At 57.8% G+C, this 25,670-nt stretch overlaps 2 protein-coding genes and 1 long non-coding RNA gene across 3 annotated transcripts in view; all 3 read left to right on the top strand.

Moving 5' to 3' along the window:
* Positions 1-25,670, top strand: part of LOC125627942 (immunoglobulin superfamily member 1) — a 101,819-nt gene that overhangs the window by 37,630 nt on the left and 38,519 nt on the right. The window contains exons 13-16 of the mRNA XM_075122313.1: positions 18,398-18,445; positions 18,590-18,625; positions 19,696-19,986; positions 21,588-21,878. Coding sequence (XP_074978414.1) covers positions 18,398-18,445; positions 18,590-18,625; positions 19,696-19,986; positions 21,588-21,878 — 666 coding nt within the window. The remainder of the gene's footprint in view (positions 1-18,397; positions 18,446-18,589; positions 18,626-19,695; positions 19,987-21,587; positions 21,879-25,670) is intronic.
* LOC142069868 (uncharacterized) lies at positions 6-9,733 on the top strand. Its single transcript, XR_012665833.1, has 2 exons — positions 6-226; positions 7,686-9,733. It is a non-coding gene; the product is annotated as an uncharacterized LOC142069868 (long non-coding RNA).
* On the top strand, positions 11,185-13,302 carry LOC142069867 (uncharacterized). The gene is made up of 2 exons (XM_075122490.1): positions 11,185-12,069; positions 12,658-13,302. Exons 1-2 carry the CDS (start codon positions 11,487-11,489, stop codon positions 13,191-13,193), a joined length of 1,119 nt encoding a protein of 372 aa, XP_074978591.1. The 5' UTR covers positions 11,185-11,486; the 3' UTR covers positions 13,194-13,302.

Raw genomic sequence — 25,670 nt, 5'->3', positions numbered from 1 at the left:
GCACTAGAATAATGGCACTTATTGCCCCCCCCCGTCCATCCCCCTCCTCTCTCTTCAGCGGGTGCCCCCAGCCCCTTTTCTCTCCCCCCTTTCTCCCTAGACCTCTCCCACCCTGTATTTCTCTTGTACAAACCCTCAGAGTTGCCCCCCAAATCTCCCCACCCCAGGGGGGGCTGTGATACCGGAGCCTCCCAATGTCCCCCCGTGGTGGGTTCAGCCGACGAAGGTGAGTGAGAAGTTCAGGCAGCCTCACGAGAACCTGGACGAATGAACGTTGGGGGGAAAGTTGGCGAGACAGAAAGATGGGATTTGTCCAACCCAAGAGGCCACCGGACAGACCCCATGGGCCGGGCTGGGGCCCACCTGGGACACGGGAGAAGGGGGGGAGCAGAAATCCGTGACCCAAAATTGGGGGGTCAGAAACGAGGCCTCATTGGTGGATAAAATATTGCGGGGACGGGCTGTGCCACCCACCACCCTTTGGGGCCTTAAAGAAAGAGACTCGCTTCGCCCTCCCGGCTGCCACCCCCCGTCTCCTGGGCCCCCGGGCCCTCCGGACCCTGCTCCGTGGAGACGTCCTGAGCAGAGCGGCTGGAGAGAGGGACCCTGACGCCATCGCCCCTCCCCTGGCTGAACCCCCAACCTGGGAGGAAATGGGGTTGGACTTTCATAGCAGCCGCGGTGACGCCAGATCCAGCCCAGCTCCACCGGCTCCTCTGCCCCCCAGGACAGTCGCTAGCGTCTCCGGGGCCAGCGGGGAGACGCCCAAACCCGGGGGATTTTCCGGCTAGAGACTCGCTCCAGCGAATGGGGCCGGGGCGGGAACAAACCCCTCGTTTCACACGGCGCCTGCCACGGCTCCCTGGTTCCTGCTCTGCTGGGTCTGTCTCAGCCGGTCCCAGGGGTCACTGGGGGGTTTGCCGTGGGGCTGAGCAGGCTGCGGGCTCTGGACCTCGCCCCGGCCTGTGTTTAACCCTGTTCAGTGTGGGGCAGGGGCTGGGGCGTGTTCGCACCTCGGGCCCTTTATTGCGTCTCCATGAACACAACAGGGCCCAGAGTGATTTAGCCACCAGCGCTTCTGGACCCCCCCACAGCGGGTGCTTGCGGGGAGCCAGCTGGGGGGAGCCGGGAGTTTGGGCGAAGTAGGTTGGGAGAGTGGGTAGAGGGGAGAGGGGTCAGGATGGGGGCAGGACTTTGGGGCAGACAGGCTCCCCACAAAGTTCAGAGCCGGGGGCCAGGATTGTTTGGGGAAGTGAGGGGGGAGGGGGCAGACGGTGCCCCTGTCAGGGAGTGTGAGGATGTGAGGCAGCAGGGAGAGGGGAGTGTTGACCTGGGAATGTGCCCTGGGGATGGGAGACCTGAGAGCCTGTCACCTGAGCCAGGAGGGGTGGGGAGGTGCCCAGGAATGTGGACGGAGACTGCAGCAGGGAGCCTGCTGGGGGGGTTTAGTTTTCAGTTTGGGGCTGGGTGGAGGAACGCAGGGAACCCCAGGGCTGGGGTCTAAGCTCCCTGCTCTCCCAGAAGGACTTGACTGAGGGGTCCTGGTTGTACCCACAACCTCTGTTTGAGACTGTGTTCCTGTTGTCCAATAAACCTTCTGTTTTACTGGCTGGCTGAGAGTCTCAGTGGATCCCAGGAAGAGGGGTACAGGGCCTGGACTCCCCCACACTCCGTGACAACTGGTGGCAGCCATGGGATGTACTGCACCCCGTGAACGGCGCTTCCTGCAGTAAGTGACTGGGGAGCAGTAAAACGAAGGGACCAGGCGTGCTGAAGATTGAGAGAGACGGTTTCAGGGGGCGGTTAACCCCTGCGAGTGTGTGACCAGAGAGAAGGACTTTTGCAGTAACAGGGTCCCCCGGGGGATTGCAGTGAGCAGTCCCAGGGGCGGAGGAGTCTGCAGCTCGACCCTGGTAAAGAGGTGGTGACCTCAAGAAGGACTGGCACATGAGGGGTTTTTCCTGGAAACCGTGGAAAGCTGCCCGGCCTGCGAGTGGCCAGCAGGGAGATGTACGCTAAACGCCTTAAGAGCGACCTGGTGGAGCTGTGCAGGCAGAGGGGGCTGCGCACTGGGAGGTCCACCAAGGAACAGCTGATTGCCCAGTTGGAGGAGAGGGATCGCTTGGATGACCCGATCCCTGTCCCTGAGGGAAGCCGCCCGGTGGACGCAGCGTGGGCCCTGGGGCCTGACCGGGCTGGGAGGGGTCAGACTGCTGCCGAGGACATCCCGAGATCCTTCCTACCTATGCCTGGGGGAGGGGTTGGGAGAAGCCCAGTGAAGACCGAAGGCACCCTGACCCCGGCAGCCAGCAGGGGATCCTCCTGGCGGAGCTCCCCATCCCTGGAGCGGAGGTGGAAGGAATGGGAGAGGGAGATGAAAATGAGGGAGCTGGAGGACTGTGAAAAGCAGCGTCAGCATGAGGAGAAACAACGTCGGCAGGAGGGAAGGAGAGGGAAGGAGAGGGAACATCAGGAGAAGGAGAAACAAAGACAGCATGAACTGGAGCTGGCCAGGCTGAGGAGCAGTGGGGCCCCAGCTGCGGTGAGTGTGGGGGGACCCAAAACTGCAAGGAGCTTTGATAAGTGCTTCCTGGCCCAGCGGAAGGAGGGAGAGGACATAGATAGAATCATAGAATCATAGAATATCAGGGTTGGAAGGGACCCCAGAAGGTCATCTAGTCCAACCCCCTGCTCGAAGCAGGACCAATTCCCAGTTAAATCGTCCCAGCCAGGGCTTTGTCAAGCCTGACCTTAAAAACCTCTAAGGAAGGAGATTCCACCACCTCCCTAGGTAACACATTCCAGTATTTCACCACCCTCTTAGTGAAAAAGTTTTTCCTAATATCCAATCTAAACCTCCCCCACTGCAACTTGAGACCATTACTCCTCGTTCTGTCATCTGCTACCATTGAGAACAGTCTAGAGCCATCCTCTTTGGAACCCCCTTTCAGGTAGTTGAAAGCAGCTATCAAATCCCCCCTCATTCTTCTCTTCTGCAGGCTAAACAATCCCAGCTCCCTCAGCCTCTCCTCATAACTCATGTGTTCCAGACCCCTAATCATTTTTGTTGCCCTTCGCTGGACTCTCTCCAATTTATCCACATCCTTCTTGAAGTGTGGGGCCCAAAACTGGACACAGTACTCCAGATGAGGCCTCACCAATGTCGAATAGAGGGGAACGATCACGTCCCTCGATCTGCTCGCTATGCCCCTACTTCTACATCCCAAAATGCCATTGGCCTTCTTGGCAACAAGGGCACACTGCTGACTCATATCCAGCTTCTCGTCCACTGTCACCCCTAGGTCCTTTTCCGCAGAACTGCTGCCTAGCCATTCGGTCCCTAGTCTGTAGCTGTGCATTGGGTTCTTCCGTCCTAAGTGCAGGACCCTGCACTTATCCTTATTGCTTCCTGACAGCTTTTGAGAATGCCTGCGAGATGCACAGGGTTGACCCTGCAGACAGGCTCCAGTTCCTCACCCCCTTACTGGACCCCAAAGCCGTGGAGGTGTACAGCTGAATGACAGGGGCGGAGGCAGGGGACTACGACCTGTTCAAACAGGCCCTGCTCCGTGAGTTTGGGCTGACCCCCGAGATGTACCGGAGAAGGTTTCGGAGTTAGCGTAAAATGCCTGAGGTCACATATCTACAACTGGTCAACCGGATGCAGGGATATGCCCGCAAGTGGACAGCTGGGGCCCAAGCTAGAGAGGACCTGCTTGACCTAATTGTACTGGAGCAACTGTATGAACAGTGCCCTTCCGACCTGAGGCTGTGGTGGGTGGACAAAAAGCTAGAGAACCCCCAGCATGCAGGCAGCTGGCTGACGAGTTTGTGAACAGGTCAGGGAGTAGCAGGGAGGAGTCCCAAAATAACAGGCCCCCCACGATGCAGAGAGAGAGTCACCTTGGGACCTCCCAGCGGGGAAATAGGGAGAACCCCATCCCAAGGGGAACGCCTGGCGTCGGGACCCTCCAACCCGCTCGAGGGCACCAATGTGACCTGAGCTGCTATCACTGTGGCCAGAGAGGCCACGTACAGACCCAGTGCCCCAGGCTCAGGGACAGACTGAGCAGACCTTGGGGAGGGTACCACATCGGAGGCGCAGGACCCTACCCTGGTGGGGAGGGAGCGCTGAGGGGTACGGCTCAGAGAGCCTGTGGCCTCAGACCCGGCCAATGAGAAGGAACCGGTCCCCATCCCTTCCCCAGCCGCTGAGTTCCAGGCTGAGTTGAGGAAAGATCCCTCCTTGCGGAAGCTCAGGGACCTAGCCAACCTCAGTGTGGTATGGACCATGAGGAGAGGTTGCCAGGAGAGGTTCCCATGGGAGAAGGGGTTCCTGTACCGAGAATGGGCTCCCCCAAGGGAAGTAGAGTCCTGTGAGATCAGGAGGCAGCTGGTGGTCCCCCAGAAGTATCGCCGCAAGCTACTATACCTGGCCCATGACATCCCCCTCTCAGGGCACCAGGGAATCCAGCGCACCCGGCAGAGGTTGCTACAGAACTTTTACTGGCCTGGGGTCTTTACCATGGTCCGGCAGTATTGCCGATCCTGTGACCCCTGTCAGAGGGTGAGGAAGGTCCGGGACAAGGGGGAAAGCGGCTTTGAGACCTTTGCCCATCATAGAGGAACGTTTCCAGAAGGTGGCCATGGACATAGTGGGACCTCTCAGCAAGATGACCCGGTCGGGGAAGAAATACATTCTGGTGGCAGTAGATTTTGCCACCCGCTACCCCGAGGCAGTGCCCTTAGCTTCCATTGAAGCAGACACCGTGGCAGATGCGCTCCTGACCATTTTCAGCCGAGTGGGTTCCCCAAGGAAGTCTTGACAGACCAAGGCTCCAACTTCATGTCGGCTCTGCTCCGGTGCTTGTGGGAGAAATGTGGGGGTCCGGCACAACTGGGCCTCAGCTTATCACCCCCAGTCCATTGGGCTGGTGGAGAGGTTCAACGGGACGCTAAAGATGATGCTGAAAACCTTTATGAACCAGCACCCGCAGGATTGGGACAAGTACTTACCTCACCTGGTGTTCGCCTACAGGGAGGTGCCCCAGGAGTCTACCGGATTTTCACCTTTCGAACTGTTATATGGAAGGAGGGTGAGGGACCCCCTGGACCTGATGAGAGACGAGTGGGAGGGGAAGGCCACTCCCGATGGAGAGTCAGTGGTGGAGTATGTCCTGATCTTCCGAGACAGACTTGTTGAACTCATGGGCCTGGCCAGGGAGAATGTGGCCAGAGCCCAGATGAAGCAGAAGGTCTGGTATGACCACACGGTGCGGGCCTGTGCCTACACCACCGGGGATCAGGTGATGGTTCTCATCCCCGTGAGAAAAACAAACTACAGGCCGCCTAGGAGGGCCCTTTCAAGGTTGTCACACAGCTCAATGAGGTAAACTATGAGGTGGAGCTGTCTATCCAGGCGCACCATCGCCAGGTTTACCATGTGAATATGATGAAGCCATATTATGCCAGGGGGAATGTGGTCTTGGCCGTGTGTGGACATTGGGAGGAGCAGGGAGATGACCCTTTAGTAGATCTATTGCCTGGGACCAGATCTGGTTCCCCCCTGGAAACAATTCCCCTCTCGGATCAGCTAAACCCTGGCCAGCAAGCTGAGGTCAGGGGGGTGCTGCATCCGTACCGACAGCTGTTTTCCAACCAGCCTGGACGCACTAATCTGACTGTCCACCGGGTGCAGACAGGGTCGCACCTGCGGATAAGATGCTCCCCCTTCCGAGTCACAGGGAAAACTGCTCAGGACCTGGAAAGAGAGGTCAGGGATATGCTGGCTTTGGGGGTGATCCAGCCATCTGCCAGCCCTTGGGCCTTGCTGGTGGCGCTGATCCCCAAAAAGGACGGGTCGGTCCGGTTCTGCGTGGACTATCGGAAGCTCAATGCCATCACTGTATCTGATGCCTACCCCATGCCCAGGCCTGACGAGCTCCTAGACAAGCTGGGAGGAGCTCGATACCTTACCACCATGGACCTTACAAAGGGCTACTGGCAAGTGCCGCTGGATGCAGATGCCCGGCTGAAATCGGCCTTTATCACCCCTCTGGGGCTCTATGAGTTCCTGACCCTGCCTTTCGGCCTCAAGGGAGCGCCGGCCACCTTCCAGCGCCTGGTGGACCAGCTCCTGAGGGGGATGGAGAGTTTTGCCGTGGCGTATATTGATGACATCTGTGTCTTTAGCCAGACCTGGGAGGACCACGTATCCCAGGTTAGACAAGTGCTGGACTGACTCCAGGGGGCTGAGCTGACCATAAAAGCTGAGAAGTGCAAGGTGGGGATGGTGGAAGTATCTTACCTGGGCCATCGGGTAGGGAGCGGCCACCTAAAGCCGGAACCAGCCAAGGTGGAGGTGATCAGAGACTGGCCTGCTCCCCACACCAAAAAGCAGGTCCAAGCCTTTACTGAGTTGGCAGGATACTATCAAAGGTTTGTGCCCCGCTTTAGCGCCATAGCCACCCCCATCACTGAGCTATGCAAGAAGGGGAAGCCAGACAAGGTGGTCTGGACCGAGCAGTGCCAGGAGGCTTTCCGGGCACTGAAGGAGGCTCTGGTCAGTGGCCCAGTTCTGGCAAACCCAGACTTTGACAAGCCCTTTATGGTGTTCACCGATGCCTCAGACACATGACTGGGGGTGGTGTTAATGCAGGAGGATGAAAAGCGGGAGAGAAACCCCATCGTGTACCTGAGCAAGAAGTTGCTACCCAGGGAGCAACACTACGCGGCCATCGAGAAGGAGTGCCTGGCCATGGTGTGGGCCCTCAAGAAACTAGAGCCCTATCTCTTCGGGCGACACTTCACCGTGTACACCGACCACTCTCCCCTGACCTGGCTGCACCAGATGAAAGGAGCCAATGCCAAGCTCCTGAGGTGGAGCCTGCTCCTGCAGGATTACGACGTGGACGTGGTCCACATGAAGGGAAGTGCCAACATGATAGTGGATGCGCTGTCCCGGAGAGGGGGGCCTGAACTTCCCAAGGTCACTGGTCACAGTGACCCCGCTCAGTTCAGTCTCCAAGGGGGGAGAGATGTGAGGACGTGACACAGCAGGGAGGGGGGAGTGTTGACCTGGGAATGTGGCAGGGGATTTTCAATGGGAGACCTGAGAGCCTGTAACCTGAGCCAGGTCGGGAAGGGGGAGGTAACTCCTCTGCCCAGGAATGTGAACAGAGGCTGGAGGAGAGAGCCTGCTGTGGGGGGAGAGGGGGGTTTAGTTTTCAGTTTGGGGCTGGGTGGAGGAACACAGGGAACCCCAGGGCTGGGGTCCGAGCTCCCTGCTCCCCCAGAAGGACTGGACTGATGGGGTCCTGGGTGTACCCACAAGCTCTGGATTAGACTGTGTTCCTATTGTCCAATAAACCTTCCATTTTACTGGCTGACTGAGAGTCATAGTGAATCCCAGGAAGAGGGGTGCAGGCCCCGGACTCCCCCACACTCTGTACACTCTGTGACAAGATCCTTTTCCCTTCCCTGGTTGGGTTGTTTGCCACCCCGCTGTGTCTTTCGTCCTCTCCTAGCTCACTCTCCTGGCTTTCCATCAGATGCTACAGTCAGGTGTGTGGCACCCACCCCACCTGTCCTGCCTGCTGAATCGAGGTGGGGACAGGGGGAGATCACTGAGTCGCTGTTTCAGTCCCTCCTCCGGCCCCTGACAGGTGCTCGTTTTATTCCCACAGGGGGAACCAACCCGACCCAGCCTGGAGTGGCGCCGACTCCCACCCGCCCGGGCAGCACGGGGCCAGGTATCATCAAACCAGCTCTAGAAACAGGCTCGTGGTGCCCAGGGGCTGGGGCTGGTTGGGGGGCACGGGGGCAGTGAATCCAGGTGAGTGGGGCCCAGACACCTCGGGGAGGGGCTCATTGAGGTGGGGGGATGGAGAGACAACCCCACTGCCCCTCCACCACTGGTAGACCCCCAGCTCCCCCGATGACTCCTGCCCTGAAGGTCACTGCCTGGAAGCTGTGGGGGGATCTCAGGGAAGGGGCACGATCTAGGAGGAGATCTAGGGCAATAACCTCCCTCTCTGGGGCCCATGACGTCCCCTTACCAATAGGGGCAACCCCTGCTCCCCACTGTGAGAAAGTGGGGGCGTTTCTTGGCTTTTCCTTGGTTTTTCCAATGGTTTGCATGCAGAGTAGGTGGGACTCAGTTTCCCTGAGTGTTACTGGTTTCACGAGGTGATGGGAGAGGGAGTTTATTGGTACAGAGGACCCGCGACGGAACTTGGGACCCCGGCCAATGCCCTGGAGAATGGAGACCCCAGCGACTGGTGACCTGGTGACCGGGAGGCCCAGCTCAGGAGTCACAGCTGGTCCGGCCAGTGAAAGGACAATGGGCTGTGAAGAGAGGACCCTGGTGACCTGACCAGCCGGTTCCAGCCAGAGGACAGAAGAGGGGAGAGGGGGCCCAGGCGACCCTGTTTACCTGGAGAGAAGACAATGGACGGGGGGGCTTGGGGCCGGTGAGATCAGATGCCCAGCTGGGAAGCAGGGGGGCTTGGGGCTGGAGGGAGGCAGCAGGCAGAGCCCACCTGGATGCAGGGGAGACTGGGATGTGCTGTGCTGAGGCAGGCCAGGCCTGAGGCCCAGAGAGTTTCCTGTGCTGGGTTCAGATGCTCAATAAACCCTCCTGTGTTACGCTGGCTGAGAGTCGCTCCGGGCTAGGGAACAGGGGGGCATTATTCCCTCTGGGAGTGGGGACCCCGGGGGTCCAGAGCAAGTGGACTCCCTGAGGGGTCCCATGGCGGGAGACAGGTGTGCTAAGGCTCAGAGAGGTGCGGTTCCAGGAGGCGGAGGGGCATAACCCCCAAGAGAGAGTGGACCCCCGAGAAGGGCTGTCGCACTGAAGGGGGTTCCCCCCAGGGACCGCACGGGGCTGAGAGTGGGCATGACCTGGGAGTCCATGACACACCCCATAATTCATTATGGAAATATGCTTATGAATGTATATTTGACATAACTGGAATATGTTTTATGCTACTGTCACGGTTTCCCTGGGCGATGCTCTGGACCTGCTCCCCATGAAGCAAGTCAGGACTCTGGGGCAGTCGCCTTCCTGGGAGCAGCCTGTCTGCAGGACACACAGCTCACCCGGCTCCACCTTCCTGGGTCTGACCTCGGAGCATTCAGCCTCCTCTGCCCCTCCGTGCGCTTCCCACAGCGAGTCCGCCCAGGCGGGGCTCCTGGGGAAGCCAGAGGGTCCTGCCCCCCAACTCCGCAGTCAGATGTGTCTCTCAGCCAGCCAGTAAAACAGAGGTTATTAGACGCGACAGGAACATGGTCTAACACAGAGCTTGTAGGTGCAGAGAACAGGACCCCTCAGCTGGGTCCATTTTGGGGGGCAGTGAGCCAGACAACCCCGTCTGCCCTTCACTCCATGTCCCGGCCAGCCCCAAACTGAAACTCCCTCCAGCCCCTCCTCCTCTGGGCTTTGTCCCTGTCCCGGGCCAGGAGTTCACCTGATTCCTTTGTTCTCCAACCCTTTAGCTCTCACCTGGCAGGGGGAAGGGCCCAGGCCATCAGTTGCCAGGAAACAAGGTGTCGGCCATTCTCTGTGTCCAGACCCCTGCACACACCTGCCCTCTAGGGCTCTGCAACGATCGTACACCCTTATCCCACCCCCTAGATACTTAACAACTGCCTAGAACTTTGTTCTGTCTGTTATTACTTGGAACCACTTAAATCCTACTTTTTGTATTTAATAAAATCACTTTTTACTTATTAACCCAGAGTATGTATTAATACCGAGCCTGGGGGGGTGGGGGGAGGGAGGGAGGAAACAGCTGTGCATGTCTCTCTGTGTTATAGAGGGCGAACAGTTTATGAGTTTACCCTGTATAAGCTTTTTCTAGGGTAAAACGGATTTATTTGGGGTTTGGACCCCATTGGGAACTGGGCATCTGGGTGTTGGAGACAGGAACACTTCTTAATCTGTTTTCAGTTAAGCCTGCAGCTTTTGTGGGACGTTGTTCAGACCTGGGTCTTGATTTGTAACAGGATAGCGTGTCTGGCTCAAACCAGGCAGGGTTGTGGAGTCCCAAATTGGCAGGGAAAGCAGGGGCAGAAGACGTCTCAGCAAATCAGTTGGCAGTCCCACGGGGGTTTCCTGTGATCCAACCCATCACGGGGGGGACAGGATTGTTCCTGCCCCCAGGTTGAGGTGTTGGCCATCTTAGCCAGGGGCCAGCATGACTGCCCTGTGAGGGCTGCAGGGGGCGAGGGGGCGGCCATGTTAACTGAGGGCAGCCAGGTGTCCCTTCCCTACAAGGGGGAGGTCAGGGGGATGGGGGGCAGAACAGGGGACAGGACATGGGGCATGAGTGGCACAACGGGGGATGAAGGGATAGGGGACAGGTCAGAACTAGGAAGGCGAGGGCCATGATGGGGTGGATGTGAGAGAACTACAGGCTGGGGGGGACAGAATGGGGGAGGGGACGCAGGCCAGGGGGCAGAATGGGGGGGCTGAGGGGCCCAATGCCTGAATGTCTGGGGGGGGGGGGGGTGAAGGGCAAATGAGCTGGGGAGCCAGAGCTGGGGCATCTGCCGGGGGGGCCAGTTTCTCTTGAGCTCTGTCCCCGTGATCTTGCCCCCTCCCCTTTCTGGGGGGCTGGTCAGCTCTCTCCCATCCCCTGTGTCCCTTTCGCAGCATCCTGAGGGGGGAGAGGGAAACTCTGCTCAGCTGTCGACCCGCTATGAGCTCTGCCCTAGGCCCTGAGCTGTGCAGACCCGCTGACCCAGGGATGGGCTGGGGAAGGGACATGGGGCCTTTCACCTCTAGGGGGCTGGCTCGAATCTGTGTCCTTTTTCTCTAAGCACCAGATCCCACCCCCCCAACCAGAGCCAGGGAGAGAACCCAGGAGTCCTGGCTCCCAGCCTGTCCCGCCCAATCACTAGACCCCATTCCCCTCCCCGAACTGTGGTATATAACAGGGTAGCTGCATCAGGTTTATAAAAAAATTCCTCAGGCATGCAGGAGTGAAATGAGGAAGGCCAAATCACACCTGGAGTTGCAGCTAGCAAGAGATGTTAAGAGTAACAAGAAGGGTTTCTTCAGGTATGTTAGCAACAAGAAGAAAGTCAAGGAACGTGTGGGCCCCTTAACGAATGAGGGAGGCAACCAAGCCCTGGTCTACACTAGGACTTTAGGTCGAATTTAGCAGCGTTAAAATCGATGTAAACCTGCACCCGTCCACACAATGAAGCCCTTTATTTCGACTTAAAGGGCTCTTAAAATCGATTTCCTTACTCCACCCCTGACAAGTGGATTAGCGCTTAAATCGACATTGCCGGCTCGAATTTGGGGTACTGTGGACACAATTCGATGGTATTGGCCTCCGGGAGCTATCCCAGAGTGCTCCATTGTGACCGCTCTGGACAGCACTCTCAACTCAGATGCACTGGCCAGGTAGACAGGAAAAGAACCGCGAACTTTTGAATCTCATTTCCTGTTTGGCCAGCATGGCAAGCTGCAGGTGACCATGCAGAGCTCATCAGCAGAGGTGACCATGATGGAGTCCCAGAATCGCAAAAGAGCTCCAGCATGGACCGAACGGGAGGTACGGGATCTGATCGCTGTTTGGGGAGAGGAATCCGTGCTATCAGAACTCCGTTCCAGTTTTCGAAATGCCAAAACCTTTGTGAAAATCTCCCAGGGCATGAAGGACAAAGGCCATAACAGGGACCCGAAGCAGTGCTGCGTGAAACTGAAGGAGCTGAGGCAAGCCTACCAGAAAACCAGAGAGGCGAACAGCCGCTCTGGGTCAGAGCCCCAAACATGCCGCTTCTATGATGAGCTGCATGCCATTTTAGGGGGTTCAGCCACCACTACCCCAGCCGTGTTGTTTGACTCCTTCAATGGAGATGGAGGCAATACGGAAGCAGGCTTTGGGGACGAAGAAGATGATGATGAGGAGGAGGTTGTAGATAGCTCACAGCAAGCAAGCGGAGAAACCGGTTTTCCCGACAGCCAGGAACTGTTTCTCACCCTAGACCTGGAGCCAGTACCCCCCGAACCCACCCAAGGCTGCCTCCTGGACCCAGCAGGCGGAGAAGGGACCTCTGGTGAGTGTACCTTTTAAAATACTATACATGGTTTAAAAGCAAGCATGTGAAAGGATTACTTTGCCCTGGCATTTGCGGTTCTCCTAGATGTAGTCCTAAAGCCTTTGCAAAAGGTTTCTGGGGAGGGCAGCCTTATTGCGTCCTTCATGGTAGGACACTTTACCACTCCAGGCCAGTACCACGTACTCGGGAATCATTGTAGAACAAAGCATTGCAGTGTATGTTTGCTGGCATTCAAACAACATCCGTTCTTTATCTCTCTGTGTTATCCTCAGGAGAGTGAGATATAATTCATGGTCACCTGGTTGAAATAGAGTGCTTTTCTTCAGGGGACACTCAGAGGAGCCCATTCCTGCTGGGCTGTTTGCCTGTGGCTAAACAGAAATGTTCCCCGCTGTTAGCCACAGGGAGGGGGGAAGGTTGAGGGGGTAGTCACGCGGTGGGAGGAGGCAAAATGCGACCTTGTAACGAAAGCACATGTGCTATGTATGTAATGTTAACAGCAAGGTTTACCCTGAAAGAGTGTAGCCACTGTTTTATAAAATGTGTCTTTTTAAATACCGCTGTCCCTTTTTTTTTCTCCACCAGCTGCATGTGTTTCAATGATCACAGGATCTTCTCCTTCCCAGAGGCTAGTGAAGCTTAGAAAGAAAAAAAAACGCACTCGCGATGAAATGTTCTCCGAGCTCATGCTGTCCTCCCACACTGACAGAGCACAGACAAATGCGTGGAGGCAAATAATGTCAGAGTGCAGGAAAGCACAAAATGACCGGGAGGAGAGGTGGCGGGCTGAAGAGAGTAAGTGGCGGGCTGAAGAGAGTAAGTGGCGGGCTGAAGAGAGGGCTGAAGCTCAAATGTGGCGGCAGCGTGATGAGAGGAGGCAGGATTCAATGCTGAGGCTGCTGCAGGACCAAACCAGTATGCTCCAGTGTATGGTTGAGCTGCAGCAAAGGCAGCTGGAGCACAGACTGCCACTGCAGCCCCTCTGTAACCAACCGCCCTCCTCCCCAAGTTCCATAGCCTCCACACCCAGACGCCCAAGAACGCGGTGGGGGGGCCTCCGGCCAACCAGCCACTCCACCACAGAGGATTGCCCAAAAAAAGAGAAGGCTGTCATTCAATAAATTTTAAAGTTGTAAACTTTTAAAGTGATGTGCTTAAAGTGCTGTGTGGCATTTTCCTTCCCTCCTCCACCACCCCTCCTGGGCTACCTTGGTAGTCATCCCCCTATTTGTGTGATGAATGAATAAAGAATGCATGAATGTGAAGCAACAATGACTTTATTGCCTCTGTAAGCGGTGATTGAAGGGAGGAGGGGCGGGTGGTTAGCTTACAGGGAAGTAGAGTGAACCAAGGGGCGGGGGGTTTCATCAAGGAGAAACAAACAGAACTTTCACACCGTAGCCTGGCCAGTCATGAAACTGGTTTTCAAAGCTTCTCTGATGCGTACCGCGCCCTCCTGTGCTCTTCTAACTGCCCTGGTGTCTGGCTGCACGTAACCAGCAGCCAGGCGATTTGCCTCAACCTCCCACCCCGCCATAAACGTCTCCCCCTTACTCTCACAGATATTGTGGAGCACACAGTAAGCAGTAATAACAGTGGGAATATTGGTTTCGCTGAGGTCTAAGCGAGTCAGTAAACTGCGCCAGCGCGCCTTTAAACATCCAAATGCACATTCTACCACCATTCTGCACTTGCTCAGCCTGTAGTTGAACAGCTCCTGACTACTGTCCAGGCTGCCTGTGTACGGCTTCATGAGCCATGGCATTAAGGGGTAGGCTGGGTCCCCAAGGATACATATAGGCATTTCAACATCCCCAACAGTTATTTTCTGGTCTGGGAATAAAGTCCCTTCCTGCAGCTTTTGAAACAGACCAGAGTTCCTGAAGATGCGAGCATCATGCACCTTTCCCGGCCATCCCACGTTAATGTTGGTGAAACGTCCCTTGTGATCCACCAGAGCTTGCAGCACTATTGAAAAGTACCCCTTGCGGTTTATGTACTCGGCGGCTTGGTGCTCCGGTGCCAAGATAGGGATACGGATTCCGTCTACGGCCCCACCGCAGTTAGGGAATCCCATTGCAGCAAAGCCATCCACTATGACCTGCACATTTCCCAGGGTCACTACCCTTGATATCAGCAGATCTTTGATTGCGTGGGCTACTTGCATCACAGCAGCCCCCACAGTAGATTTGCCCACTCCAAATTGATTCCCAACTGACCGGTAGCTGTCTGGCATTGCAAGCTTCCACAGGGCTATCGCCACTCGCTTCTCAACTGTGAGGGCTGCTCTCAGCTTGGTATTCATGCGCCTCAGGGCAGGGGAAAGCAAGTCACAAAGTTCCATGAAAGTGCCCTTACGCATGCGAAAGTTTCGCAGCCACTGGGAATCGACCCAGACCTGCAACACTATGCGGTCCCACCAGTCTGTGCTTGTTTCCCGAGCCCAGAATCGGCGTTCCACAGCATGAACCTGCCCCATTAGCACCATGATGCATGCATTGGCAGGGCCCATGCTTTCAGAGAAATCTGTGTCCATGTCCTGATCACTCACGTGACCGCGCTGACGTCGCCTCCTCGCCTGGTATCGCTTTGCCAGGTTCTGGTGCTGCATATACTGCTGGATAATGCGTGTGGTGTTTAATGTGCTCCTAATTGCCAAAGTGAGCTGAGCGGCGTCCATGCTTGCCTTGGTATGGCGTCCGCACAGAAAAAAGGCGCGGAACGATTGTCTGCCGTTGCTCTGACGGAGGGAGGGGCGACTGACGACACGGCTTACAGGGTTGGCTTCAGGGAGCTAAAATCAACAAAGGGGGTGCCTGTACATCAAGGAGTATTTCAGGCAGGACTTCACGGAGGGTTCCAATAAGAAATGGTGCACCTAAGTTATCGTTCTTATTGGAACAAGGAGGTTAGCCTGGCCTCTGACTGATACATGCCTAGATTTACCTCGCTGCACCTTCTCTGTGAGTGACTGCAGTGTGACCTAGAGGAATGAGTCCCCTAGACAGGGGAGGAGGCAAATGAGTACAAAACAAATCTGGTCTATTTCTTGTTTTGACCCACTCCATCTATCTTTTACATCTTTGGCTGGCAGCAGACGGTGCAGAAGGACTGCATGCCATCCACATCTCATGGCTGCTCGGCAGAAGATGGTACAGTACGACTGCTAGCCATCCCCATCTCTTGCCTGCCTGGCAGAAGATGGTACAGTACGACTGCTAGCAATCCTCATCTCTTGCCTGCCTGGCAGAAGATGGTACAGTACGACTGCTAGCAGTCCGTATCGCCTGCCCGCTCACCATAAGACGGTTCAGTAGGACTGACTGCAGGACTAAAGAGAATGATCTGGTCAAGTCACTCCAAATTTAGTCCCTGCGCCCATGTCTGCCCAGGCGCTCCCAGCCGACGTGGCCAGGAGCCACGCACCTGCCACGTCTGCCAGCACCCAGGAGACATAGGGTGACGGTTACCTGAGCGGGCTCCATGCTTGCCGTGGTATGGCGTCTGCACAGGTAACTCAGGAAAAAAGGCGCGAAATGATTGTCTGCCCTTGCTTTCACGGAGGGAGGGAGGGAACGGGGGCCTGACGATATGTACCCAGAACCACCCGCGACAATGTTTTAGCCCCATCAGGCATTGGGATCTCAACCCAGAATTCCAATGGGCAGCGGAGACTGCGGGAACTGTGGGATAGCTACCCACAGTGCAACGCTCCGGAAGTCGACTCTAGCCTCGGTACTGTGGAAGCGCTCCGCCGAGTTAATGCACTTAGAGCATTTTCTGTGGGGACACACACACTCGAATATATAAAACCGATTTCAAAAAAACCGACTTCTATAAATTCGACCTTATTCCGTAGTGTAGACATGCCCCTAGTGACGGAGGATGTGGAAAAAGCTAATGTACTCAATGCTTTTTTTGCCTCTGTCTTCACAAACAAGGTCAGCTCCCAGACTGTTGCCCTGGGCAGCACAGCATGGGGAGGAGGTGACCAGCCCTCTGTGGAGAAAGAAGTGGTTCGGGACTATTTAGAAAAGCTGGATGAGCACAAGTCCATGGGACCGGACGAGTTGCATCCGAGAGTGCTAAAGGAGTTGGCAGATGTGATTGCAGAGCCATTGGCCATTATCTTTGAAAACTCATGGCGATCGGGGGAGTCCCGGACGCCTGGAAAAAGGCTAATGTAGCGCCAATCTTTAAAAAAGGGAAGGAGGAGGATCCTGGGAACTACAGGCCAGTCAGCCTCACCTCAGTCCCCGGAAAAATCATGGAGCAGGTCCTCAAAGAATCAATTCTGAAGCACTTAGAGGAGAGGAAAGTGATCAGGAACAGTCAGCATGGATTCACCAAGGGCAAGTTGTGCCTGACTAATCTAATTGCCTTCTGTGACGAGATAACTGGCTCTGTGGATGAGGGGAAAGCGGTGGACGTGTTGTTCCTTGACTTTAGCAAAGCTTTTGACATGGTTTCCCACAGTATTCTTGCCAGCAAGTTAAAGAAATATGGGTTGGATGAATGGACTATAAGGTGGATAGAAAGCTGGCTAGATTGTCAGGCTCAACGGGTAGTGATCAATGGCTCCAAGTCTAGTTGGCAGCCGGTATCAAGTGGAGTGCTCCAAGGGTCGGTCCTGGGGCCGGTTTTGTTCAATATCTTCATAAATGATCTGGAGGATGGTGTGGATTGCACTCTCAGCAAGTTCGCGGATGACACTAAACTTGGAGGAGAGGTAGATAAGCTGGAGGGCAAGGATAGGATACAGAGGGACCTAGACAAATTAGAGGATTGGGCCAAAAGAAATCTGATGAGGTTCAACAAGGACAAGTGCAGAGTCCTGCACTTAGGATGGAAGAATCCCATGCACCGCTACAGACTAGGGACCGAATGGCTCGGCAGCAGTTCTGCAGAAAAGACCTAGGGGTTACAGTGGACGAGAAGCTGGATATGAGTCAACAGTGTGCCCTTGTTGCCAAGAAGACCAATGGCATTTTGGGATGTATATGTAGGGGCATTGCCAGCAGATCGAGGGACGTGATCGTTCCCCTCTATTTGACATTGGTGAGGCCTCATCTGGAGGACTGTGTCGAGTTTTGGGCCCCACACTACAAGAAGGATGTGGAAAAATTGGAAAGAGTCCAGCGGAGAGCAACAAAAATGATGAGGGGACTGGAACACATGACTTATGAGGAGAGGCTGAGGAAACTGGGATTGTTTAGTCTGCGGAAGAGAAGAATGAGGGGGGATTTGATAGCTGCTTTCAACTACCTGAAAGGGGGTTCCAAAGAGGATGGATCTAGACTGTTCTCAGTGGTATCAGATGACAGAACAAGGAGCAATGGTCTCAAGTTGCAGTGGGGGAGGTTTAGATTGGATATTAGGAAAAACTTTTTCACTAGGAGGGTGGTGAAGCACTGGAATGCGTTACCTAGGGAGGTGGTGGAATCTCCTTCCTTGGAAGTTTTTAAGGTCAGGCTTGACAAAGCCCTGGCTGGGATGATTTAGTTGGGGTTGGTCCTGCTTTGAGCAGGGGGTTGGACGAGATGACCTCCTGAGGGCCCTTCCAACCTGATATTCTATGATTCAGAGTTTCACTGGCAGTACCAGAAACAGGACGCGAGCGCCGGCTCTGGGCAGACTTCCCCTTTCACGGATTTATCGGCTGTTCCTTTAACAACTCAGGATCTACATTTATTCCTTCCTCCCCCACTCACGGGGACCGGAAACCACAACCCCTCCCAGCCACCCGTCCCATCTCTGTGCCACGTCACTGGGCGAAGAATAGATTCTGCAGCGACACGACCTGAGAAGGAGTTTGGCCAGGCCCCTCCACCCTCATGCTCCAGGGTGGGTCAGGAAGGAATCTCTGCCCTGCTTCTTGGGAAAGGGCCACTCCGTGGGGGGCACTGTGTGTGTATGGGGGAAGCCTTCCTCTGCTCTGAGCTGCTTCTCCAGGGAGGCTAGATGGGCCTGTTGGAAAAGGTCAGGGCAACATGGGCACCTTTTGTTGCCTCCTGAGATTGCCCCGCTCCCAGCTGGTCTCCGGACTGGGCAGCTCCCATGTGGGGCTGGGAGATCATGGCGGGGTGGGGCCAGGCAGCTGCAGGAGGGGATGTGGTTTGCTGGGCGTGGCAGGGAGCTGGCTTTGCTCTGACCATGGTAGATTTGAGGAGGAGAGTTCAGAGAAACAATCTGATGGGGAAGAAAGGGGCTGAACACATCACGGGGTTCCTGGGGCTGCAGCCCCTGGCGCTGTTCCTCATTCCGCTCGCACTCGGGCCTCAGGCTGGGTGGAGCTGGGCACTGGGGCGTTGGTGGCGGCGCTGAGGGGCCCCCCACTGCCCCATCATGGCGTCTGCTCTCACCGTCCTCCTCGGTGAGTATCGGCCACAGCCAGGGCGTGTGGCCACGGTGGGGATCTGAGACCAGGGAGTGTGCCCATGGGGGGCGGAGGGGCAGATCTGAGACCAGGGTCCAGTTGCTCTGGGATCTGGTTTCTAACAAGCTGTCTCCTCTCCAGGCTGCTGGCTGGCTGGGCGGAGCGGGGCGTTGGGACGTGAGTATCTGTGGGGAATGGGGAAGCTGGGGGAATTTCCACATTAGGGACGAGGGATGTGGGTGAGGGTGAGGGGCACCAGTCCCCCAAAGGGATGATCCTGTCAGACATGTGTTCTCCAGAGGTGGGGACTGAGACCTTGCCCTACTCATCACAGGGATGGGAACCTGTTGGAACAACTGGGGGATTTTGTTAACAAGTTTTCTTGGGGTGCCTGTTCTGGGAGCAGCTTCCTCAAATGACCCATATTTAGACCAGGAACCCCATGTCGCGGAGTGTGGGGGAGTCAGGGCCCTGCACTTCCTGCGGTTCACTGTGACTCTCAGCCAGCCAGTAAAACAGAAGGCTTATTACACGACAGGAACACGGTCTAAAACAGAGCTTGTATATACACAAAACAGGACCCCTCAGTGGGGTCCTTCTTCGGGGGTGGGGAGCCCAGACCCAGGTTCTGGGCCTCCCCCCTCAGCCGGCTCCAAACTGAAACTCCCTCCAGCCGTCTCCCACAGCCACACACCCCGACCCCTCCTCCAGCCTTGGTCCAGTTTCCCGGGCAGAAGGTGTCACCTGGCCCCAACCCGCTCCTGGGCTCAGGTTAGGAGCTGGCTGTCAAGTATCATCCCGCAGAGAAGTCACACCCTGATATCCCACCATCATCTAGTATCAATGCAGACAGTCAACTAGTAAAACTCCCACGCAACATTCCCAGGTTAATATTCTCTACTCCCTACTCCATCACACCGCGCAGGGTAGATCCCAATTCACCTCCTGAGTGCAGTGAAGGAAGGGCTGGATTCTGATCTCAGCCCCCCGGGCTCAATCCGGAGTGACCCCTGACTGCAGCGGGGGCTGGGCTGAATTAACCCTGGAGAACTAAAGGAATCAGAGACTGGAAATCTCCTTTCCCCCTGCTGTGTCTCTCCCCGACTGTGAGTCCTGGGGCTGGGCCTGCACCGCAGGGACAGGCAGGGCTGGGGTGAAAGGCTGGAGCGACAGACGGGCAGAGGATTGCACCAGATGGACGCGGTTTGTGTCACCCCCACTTACTTCCTGTTTGTTTGTAAATCCAGAGGGGTTCCTCCCCAAACCCTCCATCTCCGTCAGCCCCGGTGGGGTGATCCCCGTGGGGGGAAAAGTCACCATCCGGTGTTGGCATCAGCGCCTGGGCATGAGGTTCCTCCTCTACAAGGATGGAGACGGGAACCATCCGACGTACACGGACCCTGCTAGTTATGTGGCTGAATTTCCCATCCCCAGCGCCAGACGGGAAGACGGGGGCAGCTACACCTGTCGTTATAGCCACAGAACAGGACCAGCTGCCTACTCGGAGCCCAGCGACCCTGTGCAGATCATTGTAGCAGGTGAGGGGCCCAGCCCGGCACCTCGGCTCCCAGCCCCACACCCGGCCAGGCCCCCAGGGGGTCTCAGCGAGACCTGGTGCCCAGCAGATGGGACGTCCAGCCCAACCAGTGAAGGTTGAGGGGATGGAGGATATCTTGGCCCTGGATCCCAAGGGAGACCCTGACCCTGTCTCTGCCCCGTCGCTGATGCTCCCTGCTGGGGACAGGGTCTGTCTCACGCCCCATGAGGGACTCGGCTGGGGTCAACTTTCCCATCCCCAAAGTGAGCCGGGCAGACGGAGGCAGCTACACATGCTATTATCCCCCCGACTCGGATCCCGACACCCGGTCGGAGCCCAGCGACCCCATGGAGTCGGTGGAAGCAGGTGTGGGGCCCGGCTTGGCGTCTCCGCTCCGAGCCTTAGGCCCAGCCGGACCCTTGTCCCAGCAGAGGGGACACCCACCGGGACCGAGTCACTGGGGGGTTCCCCAGCCACAGGGGAGAAGCAGCTGCTGGAGATTTGGGGCTGAGGAAGGGGGGACCCCTGCCCCCAGGGGGAGCTGCAGAGCAGGGGGGACCTTTCGCAGGCAACACATCAGTTAGGGGGTGATGGGCAGAGCTGAAGGTTATAAACCTCAGTGGATAGTAGAGACTTACACAGTCCCCTACAAGTCAGGGGTGGGACTGTGCACAGAACCCAGGAGTCCTGGCCCCCAGCCATCCCCTCCCCCACTCTAACCAGGCTATGATCAGGGCCCCTTTGTGCCAGGTGCTGCATAAACACAGAGTGAAGAGACGGTCTCTGCCCCTGGGAGCGCACTAAGGAAAGTGAATCTGTCTGTGCCTCAGTTTCCCCATGTAGAATGGAGATAATGACACCTCCCTGCCTCCCAGGGGGCTGACTCCCTTCCTGTGTGGGGCTCAGGCCCTGTGGTGCCAGGCGCCAGAGACCAGCCCGTGAGTCGCTCAGTATCTCTGGGGGAATGGGGGGGGGGGGTGGCGCAGACACAGTGAACGAGGCAGGGATCACACACAGCATATGAGGACCCCAACAACTCGGCTGCCGAGGCCCCATGTCTGTGGGGCTGGGAGCCCAGCTCGCAGGGCCGGGATTCTGGGTCAGGGGGACTCTGGGATCTGGGAAAGAATCTCTGCCAGGGGGCCCCTGGATCTGCCCGCGCTGGGGCCGGCTGGGGAATCATAGAAGATCAGGGTTGGAAGAGGCCTCAGGAGGTTCTAGTCCAACCCCCTGCTCAAAGCAGGACCAAGGACAACTAAATCATCCCAGCCGGGGCCTTGTCAAGAAGGGACTTAGAAACCTCTAAGAAAGGAGATTCTACCACCTCCCGAGGGAACCCCTTCCAGTGCCTCACCACCCTCCTAGTGAAATAGTGTTTCTGAATATCCAACCTAAACCTCCCCCACTGCAACCTGAGACCATCGCTCCTTGTTCTGTCATCTGCGACCACTGAGAACAGCCCAGCTCCATCCTCTTTGGAGCCCCCCTTCAGGGAGTTGAAGGCTGCTATCAAATCCCACCTCGCTCTTCTCTTCTGCAGCTGGAGGCCGGGGCTGGGTGGGTGCCCGGGTCTGGCTCTCACAGCCTGTTTCCTGTGCGCAGATCCCAGCTTACCCAGACCCTCCATCTCTCTGAGCCCCACTGGGGTCACCGCTGCAGGGGCAGACGTCACCATCCGGTGTCAGGGTCCGCCCTGGGACGTGAGGTTCTTCCTGCACAAGGCTGGAGACCTGAACCCGCCGCGACACATGGACCCTGCTGGGGACGGGGCCGAGTTCCACATCCCCACCGTGGGCCGGCAGCACGGAGGGAGCTACGGCTGCAGCTACCGGCCCCGATCAGAGCCCTTCGTCTCCTCGCAGCCCAGCCACCCCGTGCAGCTGGTGGTAGCAGGTGAGGGGCCCGGCTCCACGTCCCCGCTCCCAGCCGGACCCTCAGAAGGTCGGCACCCAGATGGGATGCTCAGAGCCAGGCTCTGCCCAGAGCCCTAGGACTCGCCTGGACAGGGAGCGGGGACAGTGTCACTGGGGGGTTCCCCAGCCAGGGGGGAGCAGCAGCTCCTGGAGATTTGGTGCCAAGGGAGGGGGGATCCCTTCCCCCAGAGGCAGCTGCAGAGCAGGGGCCTTTCCCAGGGGATGCTCCCCCGGCTGCCCCCGCACTGGGGACTCAGAGAGGAGTCAGGGCCCAGGGGCTGCCCAGCCAGCACTGTCCCCAGCCAAACCCCCCTCCCCGGGACTGACAGTAACAATCGATGCTGAGTCACGGGCAGAGTTGGATTAAGGTTTCCTGGGGCCCTGGGCCAGAGCAAGGGGGAGTCTCTCCCCACCTTTTCACCTGCCCTCCCTCTCCTGTCCCGCCTCCTCGGCCTGTGGCCCCGCCCACAGCCCCACCCCTTTCTCTCCCTTCCCCAGGGCCCCGCCCCTATTCCACCCACAGTCCCGCCCCATTCCGTCCCCCCACTGCAGCCCCGCAACCCATTTGCTACTTTCTGACCCCCCCGACCCCAACTGCAGCCCCAAGACTGGAGAAGTTCTGTCCCCTCACCCCGGCCCAGGGGCGCAGCGGGGAGTGAGAGTCCCCCAGCCCCGAGGCAGTGGCGGGTAGCGAGAGCTCCTCCCGTCCCAGGGCTGCAACGGAGGTCTTGGTGCTAAGGCTTCCCCTGCCACCACCACCCCGTGCTTCTGAGAGGAGCAGGGTCGGGCTGCTGGGGCTTCTCCTGTCCTGCTCGCCCGGCAGCCAGGGCTCTGGGGCCCCCCACTTGGCCGCGGCCTCTGGGCACTGGCCCCATAGGCCCAGTGGCTGATCCACCACTGGTTGCGGAGGGTACAGGGAGATCTCTGAGTCGGTGTTTCAGCCCCTCCCCGACAGACGCTGGTTCTATTCCCACAGGGGGAACCCACCTGACCCAGCCTGGAGCGGCGCCGGCTCCCACCCACGCAGGCAGGGCGGGGTCAGGTACCGGGCTGGCGATGGGAATCTATTGAGTCACAATAGACGGAGGCTGTTCACGGGGGCAGTGACTCCCCCCCACCAATGGTTTTGGGAGGGGAGCGAAGCCTCCTGCTCAAACACGAACCTGCCACTAACGGGGCAGCCGGAGGCTTCCTCTGGGGGCAGCTGGGCCCATCAGTGGCCATGGAGAGGGGTGCCCTGGAGCTCCCTGCGAAGCAACCAGGAGTAGCCAGCATGGGAGGCGGGATACCGGGCTAGATGGGCCTGTTGGCCTGAGTCGGTGTGGCCATGAGGAAAGGGGTGAAATGCCTTAGAAATGATGGCCAGGCTGGATCAGACAGGGCCCGCTAGCACCATGCTGGGGTAACGGGGCCAACCCTGACTGATGGGGAGAGCGCCCCCTTCTAAGCTCCCTGCCCTCTGCAGCCCAGCGCCCCCTAGCGCTACAAATCCCCCAAACCTTGCTTGCTCTGACCCCACTTGATACCCTGGGGCCCCCGACATCCTCCCCATAGAATTTTTGGCTCCCTCTGCCCTGTGGTGTCCCAGCCCTTTGGGTGCCACCTGGGGTAGGAGGGGGCATGGGGGGGAATAGATCAGCCGCTCCCGGCACTCACGGCCTGCTGCTAATTCCCAGGTGGATCCAAATCGCAGGCACCTTCCGGTCTGACCAGCCCCATCATCGCCGGGGCGAGCGCAGCAGCCGCTGTCCTCCTCCTCATCCTCCTCATCCTCGTGGCCTTCCTCTGCTTCAGAAAAACCCGAGACAGTGAGTGCTCTGCCCAGCGAGGGAAGGGTTAAACCTGCCTGTCACGGAGTGTGGGGGAGTCCAGGCCCTGCACCCCTCTTCCTGGGATCCACTGAGACTCTCAGCCAGCCAGTAAAACAGAAGGTTTATTGGACAACAGGAACACAGTCCAAAACAGAGCTTGCGGGTACACCCAGGACCCCTCAATCATGTCCTTCTGGGGGAGCAGGGAGCTCAGACCCAGCCCTTGGGTTCCCTGTGTTCCTCCATCCACCCCCAAACTGAAAACTAACCCCCCCCAGCAGGTTCCCTGCTGCAGCCTCGGTCCACATTCCTGGGCAGAGGTGTCACCTCCCCCGCCCCCTCCTGGCTCTGGTTACAGGCTCTGAGGTCTCCCATCCCCAGGGCACATTCCCAGGTCAACACTCCCCCCTCCCTGCTGAGTCACATCGTCACACTGCCACTAAGCAGGGCGGGATGGGGTCACGGCTTGGATGGGGGACTGTGCCGGGAAAGCCCAGGAGCAGGGGTCATGGATCAGCAGGGGGCGCTGCGTGAGTAATCACTGGACACACACAGCTGTCCCACCCCAGAGGGGCTGCATCTTAGTGCCGGCTGAGGGGTCCCCATATAACCAGCCCCCATGCCCCACCCCAGAGGTAGCTGCATCTCAGCACCAGGCGAAGGGTCCCTGTATAACGAGCCACTGGCACCGTGCCTCTCAGGTACCTGGGGAGCTGAACTTATGGATCAATTTCGTTATAAGGAGTCACTAACGAGGGAGGATTGGGGACAGGAAAAGCCCCCCCCCCCCCCCCCGAGTTAATCTGCCCCTCCTGCCGGCGCATACTATGGTGTTGTGCTGCCCCCTGCTGGTCCATCCCACCCCAGCAGGGATCCAGGCTCAGCCCCAGCAGCAGAGGGGACCCCTCCCTGGCACCCTCATCCCTGCTGCCCTGTGGGGGGTGAGTGGCTGGTGCTGGGACCAGGGGATCGGCTCATGGGGGATTCTGGTTTGTGTCCCTCTGCAGGAAAAGAAGCCGCACCGAGACCGAGGAGGTAGGAACCCCGGCCCCTCCCGCTCCTGATCAACCTGCCTCCTCCGTCACAGGACTCCTGGGTTCTCTCCCTGGCTCTGTGGGGAGACGGGATTGGGAGCCAGGACCCCTCAGAGATTACTTGGGCCTGCTGACAGTGGAGGGGCACAACCCCAGAACAGCTGGAGTCACACCACACCACACCCCCCCCGGAAAGCAGTGACCCCCTCCCGTGCAGCTCCCAGCTGTTCCTCTGCACCTGCCTCTGCCCCTCCTTGTCCAGCGCAGCTCCCCAGCTCAGCTGCTCTGCAGGGAGGAGGCCTGGCTGCACCATGTCACAGAGCCACCTGGGGGTGTGTGTCATGTGACCCTGCATGCCCCCCCCCAAAGTGTCGCCCCCAGGGTTCAGTGCGAGGCAGGATGGAGGAGCTCTCTGGGTGTGTTGGGGAATCTCCCTGTGGGTGGGGGGATATGACATTTACAGGTAGATTTTCTATCTTTTAGCACCATCCCGTTGAGGATGTTGAAGGCCCCGGCTCAGCAAGACCCCATCTGTGAGTAACACACCAAAGGGGGTACCAGGGTGGGGCAGGACCCCTGGGGAGGGGCAGGGCTTGTGGGGGCTCCACCAATACAGGGCAGGGCCTGATTTACAGCTACTGCTGGGTGGGACTAAGGAGAGGGTCCCAGAGATAGCTGGTGTCAGCTGAGCTTCTTGCCTGTCTCCCCACCAACTCCCTGGGGGTCACCTTCCCCTCCCCCTCTAGTTCAGGGACTCCCTCTGTGAGCCCCCCATTCTACCCCACCAGGCCTGAGGCTTTGTGTGTCCCCCCTTCACTTCTCCATCGGACCTTCCCAGCCAGTGACCTGTGGGGAATCCCCATCCACTCCTGGCTCCCAGCCCCCTGCTCTAACTGCTAGACCCCACTCCCCTCCCAGGGCTGGGGT

The sequence above is a fragment of the Caretta caretta genome, chromosome 23 (assembly GCF_965140235.1).
Source record: "Caretta caretta isolate rCarCar2 chromosome 23, rCarCar1.hap1, whole genome shotgun sequence".
Classification (NCBI taxonomy): Eukaryota; Metazoa; Chordata; order Testudines; family Cheloniidae; genus Caretta; species Caretta caretta.
This window is presented reverse-complemented; position numbering and strand designations above follow the sequence as displayed.